This window comes from Phalacrocorax aristotelis, chromosome Z (genome assembly GCF_949628215.1).
Source record: "Phalacrocorax aristotelis chromosome Z, bGulAri2.1, whole genome shotgun sequence".
Classification (NCBI taxonomy): domain Eukaryota; kingdom Metazoa; phylum Chordata; class Aves; order Suliformes; family Phalacrocoracidae; genus Phalacrocorax; species Phalacrocorax aristotelis.
The window spans coordinates 78,244,820-78,263,916 of NC_134311.1; the positions used below are offsets into that span (position 1 = coordinate 78,244,820).

The following is a 19,097-nucleotide window of genomic DNA, read 5'->3' on the forward strand; positions in this document are numbered from 1 at the left end:
ATGAGTGACTTCTTGCTGTGACATCTCCTACGTGCTTTATAATGTGGCTTGTGTTTGTCAAGGACAGATGGCCCAAAGCTGGGACAGGGTGCTGGGCCATCTTATCTACACTGGGCTCTTCCTGGAAAGGTTGGACTAGATGATCCCTGAGGTCCCTTCCAACCTGGGATTCTGTGGGTCTGTGAATCTGTGAAAGTGTACCTGTATATTTGGGTTTTTTTCTTCCGATTCACCAACCCCTCATTCAGTGAGTCACCTCAATCCTGTGCAAATCGACACTATATGTGGGCTGTTCCATTCCTCCTGGAGACTACACGTACACAGGGCTGGTGGCAGGCTGGGACCTCCTGGGACAAGGGGTGGGCTCTGCAGCACGAGCTGCCCACCTTGCTTCCTGCCAGCAGATTCCCTGTATCTCTCTTGCAAGTAATTCTTTGCTGGGTCTGCTGGTATTTGGGGGGACTGAGACATGGAAAAAGTGCGTGGGGAGGATCTGTGCGTGCAGCTGGGTTGCAAGCCCAGCGTCGAGGTGAAGAACTTGGTGGGAGGCTGTTTTGCAGGAAAATCTCAGACCCTGTAGTGTTACCTTCAATCTTCCCTCCCAGCAAATGGGTACGTGGCTCAGAGGGGACAACGGGTGGATCCCCACCGCCAGGAAAGGACATCGGCCTAAAGTTACATCTGCCTAGTCCTCCTTGGGGCATGTTGCACAACCCTGACCCAACATCAGCCCAACTTCCCATACCAGTGCAAGGTTCACATATCCGGCAGCACCTCACTGCCTCCTGCAAAACATCCCACCCCTGAAGATAACAAAGCATTTGGAAAACAGCATCAGCTGGACAGTATCCCAGCATCCCGCTGGCAACCCTCTGATGTCTGGAGCTGACCATATGAGCAAAATCCCTGCTATTTCTCTCTGCTCCAGCTGAGGTGGACTTTTGAAGGGCAGCCAAACCCTCGGGCTGGGGGCTTGGGGCGTCTCCTTGGCTTTTGGCTGGAGTAGTAGCTGGCCTCGGTAGAGCAAACTGTGTTTGGGGTAAATCTGAAAGTGCTAAATCCTGGCAGATATCTGACAAAAACCAATGCTCACCCTGTGGCCAGTTACATAGCGCTGGGTTGCAATAAATGCCTGAACTCTAGAGAAGTGGGATGTCACAGGGGCGCAATTAAAACCACAATCCATCCTCAAAACGTTACCGACATTGATTAAAGGGCTTGGGGAAATTTGCTGTGTTTTAGCTCTTTCTGATCATCAGGCTTAATGTGCCAAAGATCGAATAATCCAGGATTGCAAATCAGCCCCGGAAATCTTGGGCTGCAGTGCTGATATTGCACTGGGCGAAGGACATTGATCCTGTTAAAGAGCGGATATTAAAGCAGCAAGATATTTGAGAAATAGCATTGTGGACTGTGTGTATCTGAAAAAAACCTGCCATTATTCAGTGTAAGCTGCTTTTCCAAAATTATCAGAAGGTAAGAAAAAATATCCCACACTTTTTTTCCCCCCATTTTACATGTTTAAGCCAAAAAAAAAAGAAAAGCTTATGAGATTTAAGCTATTTATTACCAAATGAAACTGCATCTGGGCCATGTGCATCTGTGCCAAGTTTTGGCCTCATGAGAGCACAAACACTGAGAGTTACGAGCCCCTCAAAAGTGAGGTTGATGACGGAAACATTGACTTAGTCTTAACTCTCTTAGGGATGCCAGATGCTTGTTAAGCTGTTTCAAAAGCTGGTTGCAAGGAAATGACATGCTGCCTGTGATGTGGAGCTGTACCTGCAGCATCCTACCTGGTTGACCTGCTGGGAGACCTGCAGCCCTGCAGGATATTCTTGACAGAATAAGCAGGAGCTTGATTTCCTATTCCCATTGTGGTGGAAAAGCGAGTCCCTTGCAATCATCCTCCTTTGACTTCAGGAGGGGGAAATACCCACAAGCAGGGGCATTTCCATGCCAGAAGGGGCAGCTGTTGTCACCTTCTCCATCCCACATCCCAAAATTAAGTCTTGCTGAAGTGAGTGACATCCTTTAGGAAACCATCCAGCCTGGTCTTTATCAGCCCCAGTGCTGAGGAAGTGATTTAGGCTGGGGGTAGGTGGTGCCTGGTGTTTCAGCCTGTGTTGACAGCAGGTGAGTCTCGGCCGATGAGTTTTGTCAGGTTAGTAATGAGGCTGATGAGCCTCATCCTGCCCAACCAGTGGTAGGTACCATTTTAGGCTGTGCTCAACTCTGGTTTCATCTTTGCTCTTTCTGATGTGGAGACCCAGGTCTCCTGCAGTGCCTCCCTCCATCGTGCATGCATGGCACCCTTGGGCCCCTCTCCAAGCCTCCTTCCTTGCTTTGACATCAATATAAGGAGCTTATTGCTCCCACGTGACCCCACCCCCTGCTTTTTATATAGCAAACACTTGTGCCTTCAGATGCTGCTGGGGCTCTGGGAGCTCATGGTTTGCCGATTACCAAAAATCACTTTCCCTCAAATAGCCTGCCACCCGCAAATAGGACCTATATGGGGTTTTTTAGATGGATGACTTTACATTTAGCCCTATAAACACATATTTCTTGCTGTCTGGGTAGAGTTTTCCCTTATATGTTGTTACAGCAGGGCTTAGAAGCACTAACTCATGCCAGGACCTCATGCAGAAATGTAAAGCAAGAGCTATTTCTACATCGAGAAACTATGTTTTACTTGTATTTTAAACACAGGTCTCTCTCTCCTGGAGTGACACATACCTATAAAGTTCAGGGTATGAAGTTTAATAGACAACAGGCTTCCTGAATCTTTGATTTTTAGCTACAGAATTCTTATTCATGGAACATAAAAGGGGAATTGCCAGGACGCAGCGCGTTGGGACTCGCAGTAGCTGGGGTTTTCCCAGACCTGAGTTCAACTCAGTTCAGCATAAAGAGCCTCTGAGCTGCCCCAACTCGTGCCAGCTTGCTGCTGGCACCCACCACTTCTCTTCAGCCTTCACCCTTGGGATGGACCATGGCCCTGGCTGCTGCTGCAGTGCTAGGAGCACAAACAGGTCCCTGCGTGGCACCTCCAACCAGTGCACAGTGATGGTCTAACCTCCAAAGTCCTTCAGGTTAATTAAATCAAGAGGTCCAGTGGGGACTGGGAACTTGCAGGAGCTCCACAGATGCAAGACCCCATGCTGAGGGCTGCTCTTGGACAAGGCGGTGGGCGTGTGGGCTCAGGATAGGACCTTATGGTGTTTTATGGGGGACCGGCTAACCTTGCTGCATCCCATGGGCCCATCTACCAGGACCCTTCTTTTCTCTCTTAAGAGGTAATCTTCTTTTTTTTTTTTTGTTACCTAGCATTTGTAAGATGTTCCTGTCTTCTGTATATTGCAATTTGGAAGAAATGCCAGCAGCTGAATGGCTCCTGCCTTCTGCCTTGTGGGGTGAGGAGGGGCATTTTTTGGTGTGGTTCTTGAGGGTTTTCTAAAAAAATCAAAAGGGACCATACAGTACATTGGCTTCCCTGGGTGGCAGGTCCTACACATGCTGCAGAGTTGCCCTCCTGGTTCTGCTGAGGGTCTCATACAGCCTGCTAAATGCTGTGTACAGCACCTGGCATGTCTCTGCAAGGTTTAGGATGAAATCCAGAAGGTGACCTGCAACATGGGATCAACCGATCCATTTGCAAGCAGATGTCCCATGTCCTGACCCTCATCCTTGCCTCTCACCACTATGAACTCTATTAGCCCTCGGCATTAATAGTGGCACTAACAACACACGCAGCATTTGTCACCTCTCTTTAATAGCCGGTCTGACTTCTTGCTGCTCCCCAGGTCTGCGCTCTCTGTGAGGTCAAACAACTGTTTTTGGTGGGCAGATGCTAGGAGAAACAAAACTCAGAGCTGTGCTTTGCTGTCAAAACGTTCTGGACTTTGGGCTGATTTGCCAGGGAGCCAGCATTGAAGAAAGGCCGGACTGTTTTCAGTTGGACTCAATGATCTTTAAGGTCTTTTCCAACCTAAATGATTCTATGATTCTGTGACTGCAGAAACATCCCCCATCTAATCTGATGTGCTGCTCCCAGAAATGGCAAAACACTCCACCCATTTTCCAAACCTGCTCCCTAAATCATTGCCGCTCTGGAGCTGTGTGGCTATGTTTCGTGGGATCTCCCACCTCTGGGCTTAAGCGGCAGACAAATAAGTCAAGCAGGAAAACACAGCTGGTGATTACAGCCCCATCTGAAATGGGGTGGGGGGAAAAATCAATGCATGCAAAATGTAGGCAGATGGGATTGATGCAAGTACCACCACCACCCTCCGAACAGCCTCTTCTCTGTTTTTAGGACAGGTTTCAAATGCTGCTCTGATCTATCCCTAGCAGGAAGGTTCAAAACACGTCAGTCAAATTGTGCCCCATAAAGCACCTTTCTCTTCTTTGATGATAAGGGGAGAGCAGGATGGAAACCTTTGCGGGAAGTCCCTAAGGACAGGGAGACAAGGTATGCGGAGAGGGGAGGGCTGGCACCAATGCCACTGGTCCTCACCGAAAAGCTGCGGAGGAGGGAGGGGATACTGGGGCTGGCACAGGATCGGGCTGCAGCCTTGCGGGACAGAGCAGTCCTATGCCCTAGGCTGTGCTGGGACTGTGGATAAGCCCTGGTTCCTGAGTCCCCACAGGGCACGGGCGTACTGAAGGACTCAGCTCCCGCCTGAGCTGCTGCAGCGTGGTATGCATTGATGCTGAGCAGATGCAGTTTTGAGACCAGGTGGGATCACAAAGCCTTTTGCTTAAACAAAGACAAGAGGTCTGCCGAGAGCATTGGCTCTTCCCATTAATGCCTTCTCGGGATAAGGGTTAAAGCTGCATTTGGATTTCAGGCCCACCAGGTCTGGCAGCATTTTGGTGGAGGGTTTCACTTTGGGCTGTCACAGAACTAAAAGGCTCCATGAGTGATGTAATGCACCTTTCATGATACTTCCAGGTCCCTGCAACATCTGCCTGGGGTTCCCCCCATGGTTTTGGCTTTTTGCCTGTTTCTGGATGCCCTGCGTATCATTACTGGTAGGAAGGAGCTGCTACAAGCCCCCTGGACAGCCTTTAGGAGCAGTTAAGAGTGTTTTAAGGCAGGTGTTGAGTACTTCCAAATGCCTGGGGAAGGCTTTGGACACTGTGAAAGCAAGGAAACATTGGAAACCCAAGTATTGAATTTCCCTTTCCAAACAACTGGCTCCAGCATATCACTGCCCGTCAAAGATGAAGGCTCGTGCATGCACAAGTCAGCACATTTTTACATTCCTAAGGGCAGGGATAGGCTTTCTCCAAGTGCTTCCCTGTTGCTCTCTGCAGGCAGAGCCAAGTAATAGACCAGTGTCATGTCAGGATTTTTAATTTTTTTATTTTTAAATTGAGGATTAATTCCTTCCCATTTAATTTTCCTGTTTAGAGGCTGGGATCTAATTCATGTGGATATAACACCCTGCTAGCAATATATAACCACAAAACCATGATCTCTCTTGCCTGCTTTTACCAAAGGGGCCCCTGTTGCCCTCCAACTTCCTTTTCAACTTTTTTTTTTTTAAATTGGGCTAACAGTCCAAACCCTGGAGAAGAGCCATTGTGCCCAGGCGCCTGCCAATAAACTGGGAAAAACTACGATTTTGTTTGCTTTCCCCACCGTATGAAATGTAAAATGGGCTTGGGTTACACGTAGGAGTTGGCTGGGATAACGGGGGGGGAGAAGGGATGGGTGAGCAAACCAGGGTGCCTGGCTGAAGGCCAAAACCCCAATCACTGCCTGCAGTTCAGGTACTGGCCAAACCCTCTCTGCCCTCTGCAGCGGAGGGGTTTGACTCAGGTGTAAGCCCTGCAAATGGCTGAGCAGCCCAAAAACACTGGGGAGACTTGAGATGCAATGCTTGCTTTTAGTGCAGGATTTGAGGGTGAGCGATTCCTGTTGGCCATTCATCCTCCATCGTTTCCAACTGATGCCTTCAGACCAAACAGAAATGAGAGAAGTCACAGAGAAGTTTTGCAATAACTCCACAGCTGGGTTTCCTCCCGTGACCTTTCCTGGCACACGTACAGAGCTGGGCCCAAAACCATGAGAAATGGGGTGGTTTGGGGAGGAAGAGCTGGGCTGGGTGGGAAACATCATGCCAGGCTGCTAGGGCCACCCATCCCTCCATGTGCACAAGAGCCTGGGAGGGGAGGAGTGAAATTGAGTCCATTAAATCTCAGAAAACATTTTCTTCCAGCACCGTTTGGCTTTTTTTTGTGTGTGTGTGTGATGATCCAAAAATCATAAATACACCCTCGAATACCATACATGAGAATAAAGCTATAATTAAGACATAGTGCCAAGTACAAAAGCAAAAAGACGGATTTAAGTGTAGCAATGCTGCTGAATGGTTTCTCCTTCTTCCTCGGAAAATAGCGATGAATTCAAAACATTCCTGTGAAACATCATCTTCAACAAAACTTTTTCCCCCAAAGCTAGTGGAAAAGGGTTGCAGGAAAAAAAAACTTCAGCCAGTGCTGTATAAACAGCTGTCTCTCTCCTGTAATGGGACCAGGCTGCCAGCCATATCCCGTCCCTAGCTCTCACTGCTCCCCGTCCCCACCACTCAGCATCGGCTCAGCCCTGACATAAATACGCTGATAAATGCTGGTTACTACCAGTTGTAAGTAGTATTTTTTTGTTGAATGCTGAGCCTAAGCTCTGGAAGAAGTCCCACCTCGGCTTTTTTTGGGTACATCAGAGCTGCACAAGGTTTTCCCCCGTGGTGTGCAGGAGAGGAGGGGCTCTGCTCAGTGTTAGGGACCATGGGTGTGTATGAGCCTGTGCCCCAGCCACGCCAGCTCATGTCACTCAGCAGCTAAGAAGAGGCTTCATTAGGGTGAGAGGACATTGAGTGGGGATTGTACAAGCATGCATGCCCACTGCATGGTCCCCATCCTGACTCGGTCCCTGGCACTGCACAGCCCGGCCAAGTAAACAAGGCAAATGAAAATGCTCTTTATCCATCGCTAACGAGTACCGGAGCTGCTCCTTGCCCAGCCACGAGCTGGTGCTGGGGTCTGCTACTCGTTGCATGGCACTAGACATGTGGGATGGCAGGCTGCACTCTGGGCTAGATTTGACCTGGCTGCCTATTATTTTTGGCGCAGTCCTTGCCATTTGCTAAATGACATGAGAAAGTTGTTGGCGAAGGTGCTGAAAGTGAGACCAATTCCTTCCCATCTGATAATTTTTTTTTCAAATTCTTTCTTCCTCCTCTTCCATCTTCCCTGCCCTGATCTCCTCATCCTGCAGTTTGCTATCCTATAATGGGAATGAGACGACATGGTACCTCCCTCTGTGTAACACTGCTAAATTTTATGCAGCTGAATATACTGTAGATCTGGTCGGGGGGGTATTTTTAAAATTTTTTATTTTCCAGTTGCATTGTCACCCCTCATTTCTTAGTAGTAAGTCAACTTAACTCATTTTATAAGGGTATATTCACAAATAATTTGCAAAGGGTTAATACGTGGCTGACAGCACCAGGCAATTAGTCTCTTGTTTGTAAACACAGCCCTTCTTGGTGTGCCATGTGAAGCTGGAGCTGCTCCCACAGTTTTAGCCTTTACTCGCTGTATATCATTGGGATGAATGCTAACTTCCCACCGTGTTTCTGTGTCCAAGGGGAATTTAAATGCATGTGCAGGGAAACAAGCTGCAGGCGCCCGGGCTATTAAAAGCCTGGCAGGCTCTCTGCAGAGTGTGGTGCTGGGAGAGGCACCCCGGATGGCTCTGGTTTATGGGGCTTATCTGCCGTCCCAGGGGAGGAGGAGGGGCTGTGGGGGCTCTAATCAGGGTGAAATGGCCGAGATGGCATGGCTGTGGTCCCCAGCTCAGCCGAGTGCAACGGGAAGATTTTCTGTGGCTGCAAAATGTGTCAGTGAGTAAAGCCAGGGCTTTCCAGGAGCTGCCATCTCCGTCTCCACTGCGATAGGATTGAGATGTATAAATAACCCCAGCCTCCCTTCCTACCCCCCTGGCCCCTGCGCGCTCGCATGCTGACCATGAATACCTCAACAAGCCGGCCAGGTTGCCTTACCCAGGGGAAAAATTCACATGCATCGCAGGCAGCTTAACAGTATAAGACAGATTTTGTTTTCCTTTCAAAGGCAGCTGTGCTCCCTGGGCTGCAGCTGTCTGCTCGAGAGACCTATCCCCAGCACCAGCTCTGAGCCTGATCCTGTGTCCCTTCCCACTAGCCCGATTGTTTCAAAAATAGTGCTGCCACAAGGAAAGGAGGTGGAAATAAATGGTTCTGCTTTCTGGGTTTTTCTTTTCATAAAGCCCGCAGCATCCGCTGTCTCTCTGCAGGGTTTACCCAGGAGTTCTGCATCTCCCAGATGGGTCAGTGTTTAGTGAGCACACAGATCCCTTGAGCCTTTCTGGGTGAAATATTGGTGAATGGACAAATTTGCATGTGCGTATGCCCAGTCAAATCCTGGCTGATGCTAAAGGAGAATCCCTGGTGACAGAAATACCCCATATCAGACCAGTAAATTACTGTGATTCGATGTCATGTACCAGCCTGCAAAAATATATGAACTTTTAATTTACAGGATTCACCTGGGGGTGTGAAGGAATTGGGAGCATTTCTTTTAATGAAAAAAAAAATCCAGGCTGCTTCATAAAATGTATAGAAACAAAAAATATAACTGTAGAACTGAGGGGAAAAAAAAAAAAAAAGGAAAAGCCTTGGAAGTGAGAAAAAGGTGGCAAGGAGGCCGTGATGAGTTTCCCTGCGGGTTTCCACCGTGCTCAGAGCTGCATGAGTGAAGGGTGGAAACAGCGTGGTGGCAAGCAGTGGAACAGGTTCAGCTATCCACGTGCCTGCATCATCTGTTGGCTTTCTGAAAACAAATTTATACTTCCTTGGTTTGAGACTGCAGCCTGCAATGCCATCTTCCAGCTAAGCGTTCTGGGTGCTTCGTAAATAGCTGTTAAGTGATCTTCCCCACAGGCTTTTTAGCTGAAGACCATCTTCACAGCGCAGGTAGGGAGATGGGGCCACAGTGTCGCCGAGCTTTGTAGCTGTGTGGAATATGCAGACCCAGCTCCATGGTGGGTCCTTGGCCTCATGGCATGACGCTGCAGCATCTGTCGTGGTAGCAGAGGTGACCCAGACTGTTTGGGGCAGCTACTGATCTGTGCTCACGTTCTGGCAGTAGCAGGAATTAATGAAGCACCAGTTCCCTCACCCCTTGGTCTCTGGTGTGGACGTTGGCTTTGGGACATGATAGAAGCAGCCAAGGGGGAGTGGATGCAGCAGCAGCTATCAGAGCATCATGCAAGGCAGGCAGGTGTTGCTGGTGCTCACCCAAAGGCACAAGGTGGATGGGGTACCCACGGCCACATGGTCCTACACCATCATGCCATGCCGCAGCTTCTTTTGGCCAGGCTTGGCCCCAGGCATGTCAGAGGAACATGTACCTCCTCTTTCCCACTCCACAGATAGCTTGGCTTGCCCAAGACCTGTTTCACGTCTCCATCAGATCCCATCTTTGCCTCCATGTGTTATGCTAAATGTTTAGACTTTTGCAGGGCACTCTTTAGACCTGTATTAGCTGGGGTCAGGCATTAGCTGCCTTTGCTGTTTAGCTGAGTCCAGAGGGGTGTAAGGCAACAAGGGTTGTCGAAGCTGGGAGTTGGGTGGGTGAGAGGGCAGGCTGAGAAAGACAGCAGACCTTGAAAATGTGTTATGGTCAACAGAAGAGCATGAGGAACTAATATGGAGAGGGAGAGGAAAGACAAAGAAGGGGGGGAAATACCACCTGCTCTGCCAAGAAATAATTCAGTTTAGAAGCTTACATTGAGGCAGAAGTTGCTGATCTCAATGACATTTGGCCTCAACCAGTTAATGGGAGGCTACGCAACACTGGAGTAAGTTGTCTCCTTTGCTCACCTCAGAGATGCTGATCTGATGTCATCATCTGCCACAGCAAAATCGTTTAAATGAAGGGAAGAAGCAACAGGGCAAGGAAAGGATTTCTGGCTGGTGGGCAACCTGACAGTGAATCCAGAGAAATCAGTCCTGCATGGCTCCAGATATGAGCAGATGGAGCTACTTGTGCCACAGGGAGGAGTGCATCAGTGAGCCTCACGCAGTGGGGTGGACCCTCTCCTCCTGACCAGCAGGCTGGACACAGGGACATGTGTTTCCACATTGGCCTCAGGTCAAAGCATCTCAGGGCTGGTGAGGACTATATTACCTCTGCAGCAAGGACACTGGGCTTCCCCCTCCTTTGTCAGCTGGAGGAGACAAGTATTTGCAGCAAAGGCCACTGAAGCTGATGAACCTGTTAGGTCTCTTTGGGGTGGGCCATAAAAAACCATCTGAGGTCTGGCTGACCCCTCTTCCTGCGAAATCAATGTGTCCTAAAGGAGAAGGATAATGCTGCTGTAGGATAAGGACCAAAACTCAAGAGTCCATTAAGTGAGGAGAGAGTCTCTGCCTTGCCAACCCCAGCGCAACAATGCCTTCCAGCAGCCACCACTGGGGCAGGCGGTGGGGACCGTGGCTCTCGGGGAATGCAATTAGTGGCTCTGGAGCTTGACAGGCACAGTGTTCCGCCTCATCGTCTTTGCTGCAGAAATGTCCTCAAAGCTTAGCTAATAAAAATGTCAGACCTGTGCTTGTTCTGGGTAGTAAAAACAAAAGCTGGAGTGGGGTATCTGGACTGGTTTTTAGTCACGGATTGCTCTTCACTGTGACAAACATTATTGTCCAGGAAAAAAGCAGATTAACTCCATGAATCAAATTTTCTTGAGGCATTTTGTTGGCAGTGATTTTCAGTTCCATTGCAAATGTGATTTAGGGCAAAACTGTGTCCTGGGAAAGAGAAGGAAGATCTGCTAGTGGAGTAATTAATAGACACTGCTAATGTGAGATCCTCTGTGATGTTGAATAGGGCTGAGCGCCTGTGGGCCAGATCCCGCTGTTGGTCATGGTGAGTTACCTGGAGTGAGGGTGCTCAGCTAGTGACAGCAGGGTGACACTGGATTTACCTTTTGTATGCAAAGTCAATATATGGACTTGGAAAGCGTTCTCCACCAAGGCTCCCTGCAGCTAAATACAGAAGAGGGTAAACTTGAAAATAGATAACTCAGAGATTAAGTGTTCTGTTGTGCACTGTTTTTCTTTTTGCCAGGGCTTTCCGGGGTCCACCAGTAGCATGTCTGGCAAGAAATGGCTCTTTGTTGTGCAAGCTGGTTCAGTTATGCCAGCTGTATTATTTGATGACTGCTAATAAGCATAGATTTGCTGAAGTATTCCCCAAAGTCTTTGCTTTGCCATCAAAATCCTCATCAGCAATTGGATTAGTTGTAGGGAATGAACAATTACAATGCAAGATAATGAATTATGTTAAGACAAAATGTTGGGTTTTGTTTAATCATATGGTCTTGGTCCCATCTTGGTAGTATTTTCCCTATGGAGGGAAGTATATCATTGGCTCAGTAGTTACCAGAAAAATTACTAAAAAATGCTTCTTTCAATTGACTAGTGCCTAAAAATAAGGCAAATTAACTCTCTGTACCAAAACAAAATGGGGTAGGCTTTTCCTTTAGGTTTTGTTGGCTCTGCACAGGACCTGCATGCTTCCTGCCCAGATATCAGAGACAAAGTTTGCACTTTCTGGATAACAGGGTAGTGTATGACCAAATTCCTCACAAGTACTGTCTTGGAATGGGAGGAAAAACTCAGGTCAAAAGCTCTGACAAGATGATCTGCCCATCTGGTGCTCTCTAGTTCATCATCGCTCTGGCATCAAAGATCCTGCTTATTTTTTCTAAATCAGAACAAAGCCTCCCAAGATACAGCAAAATGCTGGAAATCCTTGGCTAAGGTTGCAACAGGCATCAAGAAATGAGAGAGGCGCCAAGGATGAGACTTGTTTTTGCTGCTTAGGTACTACAGAATACAGCAGTTCAAGGTGGTGTTGCTCAGCTTGAGCAATGGGCCAGGGCAGTACAGGATCCCCATTTCATTACTCAGCCTTTACCTGTCGGTGGGACACGGTGAACCGGGGCCAAGCCAAGGGCGGCAAACACAACCTGCAGTACTGGGGGACGGGGAACACGGACGGCTCATGGGTCTGGGTTTGCAGCTCCGTTGTTGGGGAGCAGTGGGTTGGATCCCACCTCCTCTGGTTTTAATTAATGTGGTAGCCGTATCATGCCGTTATCTGACAGCACAAGAAATTACCACCTTAAGAAGTTCTGCTGCTGGTGGCATGTGCATTTGTCACCCGCTGCCTCTCTCAGAGGGGTGCTACGGAGGATTAGTTTGTATTTAAGAGATGTTGTGTGTAATTACGCACGGTTTTGCAAACCATTCGTTTCTGTTAGGTCCTCTCCTGCTGTTTCTCTTGCTGGCATCTGGCTGTCTTTGTGCATCTCTCGTTTCCATACGGACTTAAACAGAAAGTGATTGTGGCTCCCTGAGCTGCCGTGAAGACTGGCCCTGTCTCCTGGCAGAAGGGGCATGTGAGCAGAAGGGATCTGGGTGAAGAAGGCATCATAAGCACATCTGGCCTGTGCCTCGGGATGACATTCAGACCCTCTTGGTGCTGTTGCTCCCAGATTTAAAAAAAAGAAAAAAGGTGGAGTTTTTAGGAAGATGAGGTGTTCAAAGGACTGAGTAAAAGGGTAGGTGTTCTATCCTGGGGCTGATCCTCAGCAAAGAGGCATCTCTAATAACCGCACTCATGTCTCATCCTTCAACCCTGAGCTGCCTCTCTGCCTAGTTTAAGAGCCAAAAGCTTTGCCGTGATGCCTGTAAATGCTCCAGGAATGTAGGAATTAACATGCTGGATTGGGCTAAGGGCCCATCCAAGCAAGGATGTTGAGGGAGGTGCAAGCCGGTGCCAGATGTTTTGCAAAAAGCCTCCACTACAGATATCTTCCACACCTCATTTCTTATTTATTTCCATCAGTTTCGTGGCTGGTCTCATAGCAGTCTGTCTTGTGTCTCCTGCAGCCTCTCTCCCCCTGCATGCAGCTAATGAGGACAGGTTATTGAAGGGTCTCAGCAAAGACACACAGTCTTAATACCAGCTCTCAGAGGTGGAAGGTGTCTCGTTCAGGTCCTGCAGTCAGCGAGAGACAGTTTCTTAGAGCAGAGATTATTTCTTTGCCTATGAGACATTGTTAGACAGGCAAAGAAATACCTTGAGATGCATAGAAAGTCAGCAAGCTTTGAAAACTTTAGTGAGTTCATAACCCATGAGAACATATTTTAGAAAACAAGGTAGTTTTTTTTCCTTTTCTAAAATGTTTAGGGTTTTTTGCATAGAATCACGGAATGGTTTGTGTTGGAAGGGCCCTTTAGAGGCCATTTAGACCTGCAGTGAGCAGGGACATCTTCAACTCGATCAGGTCGCTCAGAGCCCCGTCCAACCTGACCTGGAATGTTTCCAGGGATGGGGCATCAACCACCTCTCTGGGCAACCTGGGAGAGGGTTTCACCACCCTCACTGTAAACAATTTATTCCTTATATCTGGTCTGAATCTCCCCTCCTTCAGTTTAAAACCATCACCCCTTGCCCTATCGCTACAGGCTCTATTCAGATGTTGTTCCTTTTCTCTCTTAAGACAGGCAAACCAAAACAAGCCGAAGCAGTTTTCATCAGTATGCATTTCAGTTTGGAGCCAAATAGTCACTTTGAACCCAAACCCATGTTTTGGTTCCAATGGTTTTTGGATGAGAAAAACTGTTAGTAATCAACGCTAACTGACCTGTTTTCTCTTTTTTAATCCTTTTGGCAGATGAAGGAGCGAGCTGTTTGCTCAATTCTTGCCCTGGATGGGTGACCACCGGGCTGGGGTGCTCCAGCCACTGCTGGCCCCCATGACGGCCACGCTCTTCTTTTCCAGGTGCTCCTTTTCAAAGGTCTCAGCATCCCCATGCTACCTCCTGCCGGCACTTCCACCTGGGTCCCCAGCCTCAGCTCTCCACCGACTTCACCCTGCCTCACGCAGTGCAGCCCCAGCCGGGGCTGACCCCCCACATGGCCCCCACGCACCAGCACAGTGGCCCCCTGCACCAACCCCTGGCACCGGTGCCAGCCCTGCCCTTCCAGGATGTGGCCGGACCCTCCTTCCTACCTCAGGCGCTTCACCAGCAATACCTCCTCCAGCAGCAGCTCCTCGAGGCACAGCACCGCCGGCTCATGCCCCACCCCAGGTAAGGGGGCCTTACTCCTCCTGAAGGATGCTGAGAAGCTACATCAGCCTCACTTCAGCAAAGTGGCTTCTGCAAAGTATGTGCTAGTAACGTTGGGTTTTCTTCATAAGTTCCAATGTGTACCCCTAAAATGTGCCCACCAGGAGGGAAGCTGGAGGCCAGGTTGCACCTGCAGGTGTACCTTTCCCATGGGGATTCATACCATGCTCATCTAGTATGTCCCAAGGTCACCCATTATTGTCACTCGCAGGAGAATCATGGTTGTAATGCCTTGGTGTTGCAGTGAACCTGTCCTGCGTGGCAGAAAGAGCAGTAGACAACCTACCTCCTCGTAGCTGCTGTTTCAAAACCATGTAAGAGATTGTACCCACCTATCCCATCAGGTTTTGCAAATGAAGAGCTTGCTTCTCTGGGTCTAGGTAGGCTTCACAGATCTGTGAGGGAATGATGCCATTGACTTGCAGCACATTCAGTCATGGAGAGCAGCCTAAATTCAAACTGGGCTGATGACTGCAGAGAGAATTACTGAAACTCAGCAGAGGTGGAAATGGATGCCTGGCTTTATCCTGATTGTGTTTCTTGAGAGAGGGGTTTAGATAGCACGTAGGAGAGGAGTGCTTTTTTTGGAAACATATGGAAGCTATTTGTGGGTTGTACCCATGGATCAAGAATCAGAGGATAAGTCTTTGCAATAATGCTTCATTTGGAAAGAATGCTACAGGCGGAAAACTCTTTCCATACTCTTTCTGTCTGAAAATTGTGTGTTTTTCTCATCCTTGTTTTGTTTTGCATAAGCTGGATTTTAGGTGGATTTAATGATTAGTTAATAATTGGGTAGCAAATATGTGTGAGGCTGAGGCATGGATGATACAAGTGTTTATCTCTTAGTCATAAGCTGAATTCAAATAAAAGCACGGAGCACAGTTCCACGCAGAAGCTGCTTTGGAAAATGCTGTCAGTGTTACATTTGCAAGTGGGTTGTGGTGTGGAAAAGGGCAGGAACCTCTTGCCCAGTCCCACAGCCTATTTCTGAAAGCACAGCTACATTAGCAGAGGGTGTCAGCAACCTTGCAGGTGTGCAGCATTCGTTCCTGGTAATGGGAATCTGGGTCTTGTGTTCCAATATGAAGCCTCTGAGCTGTGGCTGCATGAAAAATCTTTATCTAGCTGTTTCCTGCTCCATTTGCTTTAGTGTTTTCCCATAGATTTACTTTGCAATGGCTCTGCTGGTAAGCGGGGACTCGGCAGGGAGCAAGGGGTACGAGCCTGACTGTAATGAAAATCCTACTTGTGCATCCACCTCATCTCTCTCCAAACATGGACACTGATCAAGCAGCACGTGCTCTTCTCCCAAATAGTTTAAATAAGCAACAATCACAAGAAGAGAATCAAATCCCTAGAAGAACCTTGCTATATTTTCTACCGCTTCCCTTTCTCTGCTTGCAAAGGCAGAAGAGGAGCTGGATCCCAGCCTGGCCCGTCCATCATCCAGAAAAATGTTGGCAAAGGCCAGCGAGAGTAAATTCTGCTTTCAGTTACTCCTGAGTAATCCTGTTATGAATGAGGTTCCCCAGGAGTTTATGCACTGCATGGGGAGGCGAGACAACCTGCAGCTTCTTTATGATGATGGATAATGGCTGAACCAGGGACAAGTTTTATCTTGTGTGTTGTTTATGGGGATGACAGTGGAAAAAAATAAAATAGTGCAGATGGCAGAAAACTGCTAAGGAAGAAGTTGTTTGGTTTCCTTTTTTTCTTTCCACGTTGCCACCAAATAACATCTCTTGTAAACTGGGTGCATGTGGATGCCACAGCAGGTAAGAGTGGAGGTCTGCGTTATGTCCGTGGTGGCCACAAGTAAATGACATATTTCTGGGTTCCCCTTCCCATCAACCCTGAGACCTGCCTGGACGCCTTTCTTTTGGACCCGTATTCACGAGCCCAACAGCTTGAGTTTTCCCCCAGTTTACTGGCACGGGCTTGGAGCAGGGGCCGTACATGCGCAGTGCCCACCGTGTGGCTAACTCGCTCACTGCTCTCCTTCTCCCCGCAGGCGGGCTCAAGAGCGCATGTCTGTTCAGCCTCACCGTCTACACCCCAGCTTTGACTTCAGCCACCAACTGCAAACTCCACAACCCATGGGGACCCAGCCTAGGTATTTAGCAGAAGGCACAGACTGGTAAGTCTTCCACATTTCACTTGTGCATTGAATGAGCTGTTCAGAAAGTCCTGGGGAGGCTGCAAGGGTTGGTGAATGTCACCATGGATCAATACTTTCATGAAAGCTAATGGTGCAGCTCAACAGATACGATGTGGGGAGCGTGCAACGGGAAAACTCACCTCTGGGAGGGCCATGAGTGCATGCTAAAGCCTTTGTGCAGGTATATGATAACACTGAGGCACCAATGCTGCCCCTAACTCTCCATCCATGGATGCAGAGTGCAGCCAAACATTAATCTTCCTCCAGGGGCTTTTTTTGCTGCAGCGGACACCCAGGGTCTTTTTTCTGTAGACCAATGTCTCTGCCTGAACTAGATTTTCTGCTGTGCATCAGGCACTCAAAAAATAGTGGCCACAACTTTTCCTGTCATCTAAATTAGGTACCACGGTGTTGCCTTCCCCCACAGGGTGGTGTGAATAAATTAATAGCTGTTAATCATTCTGCCACTGTAGTGTTTGATACCGTGGAAAAGCTGAGCAGGGAATTGATCATTTCATTTTCAGACCAGGTTTTGAGCTCTTGCACAGTTAATAATGTATGGGGCCCTACTTGGAAGATTGAGAAAATAAAAACATACTTCTAAGTAGCTGCTTGTTAGCTGAGCAAAGTCCATTCTGTGCACTGAATGGAAAAAATAGCATATGAACATGTAATTAGAGACGATAGCAATGTATATGCACAAGGAGTCCGAAATAAAATGTCACAGGAAATCTTAATTATGGCATTTCCTAACATCTGAGCGCTTCGCTCTGCAAATGGAGAGTCCTTTTAACACGGGGAGGGGGGTGGTGTTTCCCCCTCTGGGGTAATAATACACAACCTAAAATATGGCCAGATCCTTCTGCCATTTTCTTCTCAGGTGTTCCCATTACTGGCACCACTGTGAGCTGAATTTGGCCGGGATGACATTCTTCAAATCAGTTTGCAAAGCAGTTCACATACCAGCTGGATAGAGCCATTCTTTCTGCCTCTCTTTTGGCACAGAGTGTTTAATTATAATCATTAAAAGGATCTGATAAAGCATTGCTTTATGTTCCCCTCCTCCTCCTCCTTCCCCCTACCCCGTGTTACTCCATAGCCTTATAAAACCTAAGGAGTGGGGATGACAGAAATCATATACTGTGTACATATATTTGGGTGACTCACTTTCCTTTGGGACACACACACCGTTTTGCCCAGTGACGGATATAAAAACTTCCCTCTAACGTGTTACGACTACATGAGGAGCAGCGGCGCTGGCTCGGAGGCAATAAGTGGTAGGCACTGTCGTGGGAAATAGGGATGGAAAGAAGATCTGAAGGTGATCAGTCATCTCAGACAGCCCAACCTCGACTAAAATCTTCCGGTGAAGAAGAAATAAGCTCCCATTTCTTTCCTTAAATCACCTCATGCATCTTCATTTAGTGACGACCATCCAACCTGTTACCTGGGTTATCTGTTTTGGTTGTTGGTAGCCTGTGTACCATAGGCATTATAGCTCTTGAACCTTGTATCTTTGCATCAAGATGCTGTACAGTTGTCCATGTACTAGAGGCTACAAGGTGATGGCTGGTTTTGGTTTTCTTCAGCTAATGTGCTCTGCTTATTCGCCTGCAAACCTTGAGAAAACACCATTCCATGCAGTAGTCTGCTTTGGGCCCTTCTGTAGAGCCACAGTATCACTTCAGGAGCCTCACTCTCTGATTTTAAGGATCTAGATGCCCCATTGCACAAACAGTTCAGCAGTGTTGTTACTGCAATTACTTGTGCAAGTTAATAACGGTCATTCATCTTTGAGAGATCTCTTCAGTCCTTGATTTCAAAGCAATCTGTGGGTTATTGCATCTATTTTGTAGACAGGGAATATGGGAAGGCAGAGAGAAAGTGGTCAAGGTCATGCATCAGGCCAATGACAGGGCTGGGAATGGACTCAAATCGTCCTGATTTCTAGCTAAGCCTTCCATCTACCTGGGAACAGTCTTCAGCAATCGGATAAATCTCCAAAATTGTGACATGGGAACTGGAAATGTTCAGTCCTACAGATTATCACCCTGGTTGTGTTCCTGCCAGTAGCTTGCTGTGTTTTATTCTCTACGAGCTTTGTCTGTCTAGAACATGGCTAGGACAGGACCAGCAAAGATAGTCCCTCTCTTTGCTTCAGCTTGCTACAGGGAGAATTTCTGGGGAGTACTAAAGCAGTGGAGCTGCTGCCTGGTACACAGGCTGTTCTGGGTAAAGGATTTCTGCATTTACTGTCCCCTTACATCTGTTATCTTCTGTTGGGCAAACACAGTTTCACAGCTGCTGGAGGACACGTTTGAGTTGCTCCTAACAAGCCATGACAAGCCATGACAAGCTCGCTGCCTCTGTCCTCCGTGGAAGGAAAGAGAGGTTTGAAGATGAAAAGGGAAACGACCCCTGTGCTCTAATTAGCTTAGCTTTGGCAAATGTGAAGACAATGGTTATTAGAGCACTGGCTTTTTTAATTATGATAAAATGAATGACATTTAAAGCACTTGTTTGCTGAGAGACTCTTTGGCTGGAGAGATGAGGGATCGGCTAATTGTATTATGGATGGAGAGGCTGTGTATGTCTCCTCCCATCCCCTCAATGCAGCGTGGGGCTGGGGTCTGCGGTTTGTCTCTGCATGCTTGGGTTGGGCAGAGCTGCAGCGTTTGCCA

The 19,097-nt window shown here is 48.1% G+C and overlaps 1 protein-coding gene across 1 annotated transcript in view; it reads left to right on the forward strand.

Annotated features, from left to right (window-relative positions):
• The window catches only part of ARK2C (arkadia (RNF111) C-terminal like ring finger ubiquitin ligase 2C), a 50,047-nt gene that overhangs the window by 21,145 nt on the left and 9,805 nt on the right, over positions 1-19,097 (forward strand). The window contains exons 2-3 of the mRNA XM_075078476.1: positions 13,907-14,216; positions 16,270-16,395. Of these exons, the coding sequence (XP_074934577.1) occupies positions 13,907-14,216; positions 16,270-16,395 (436 nt within the window). The remainder of the gene's footprint in view (positions 1-13,906; positions 14,217-16,269; positions 16,396-19,097) is intronic.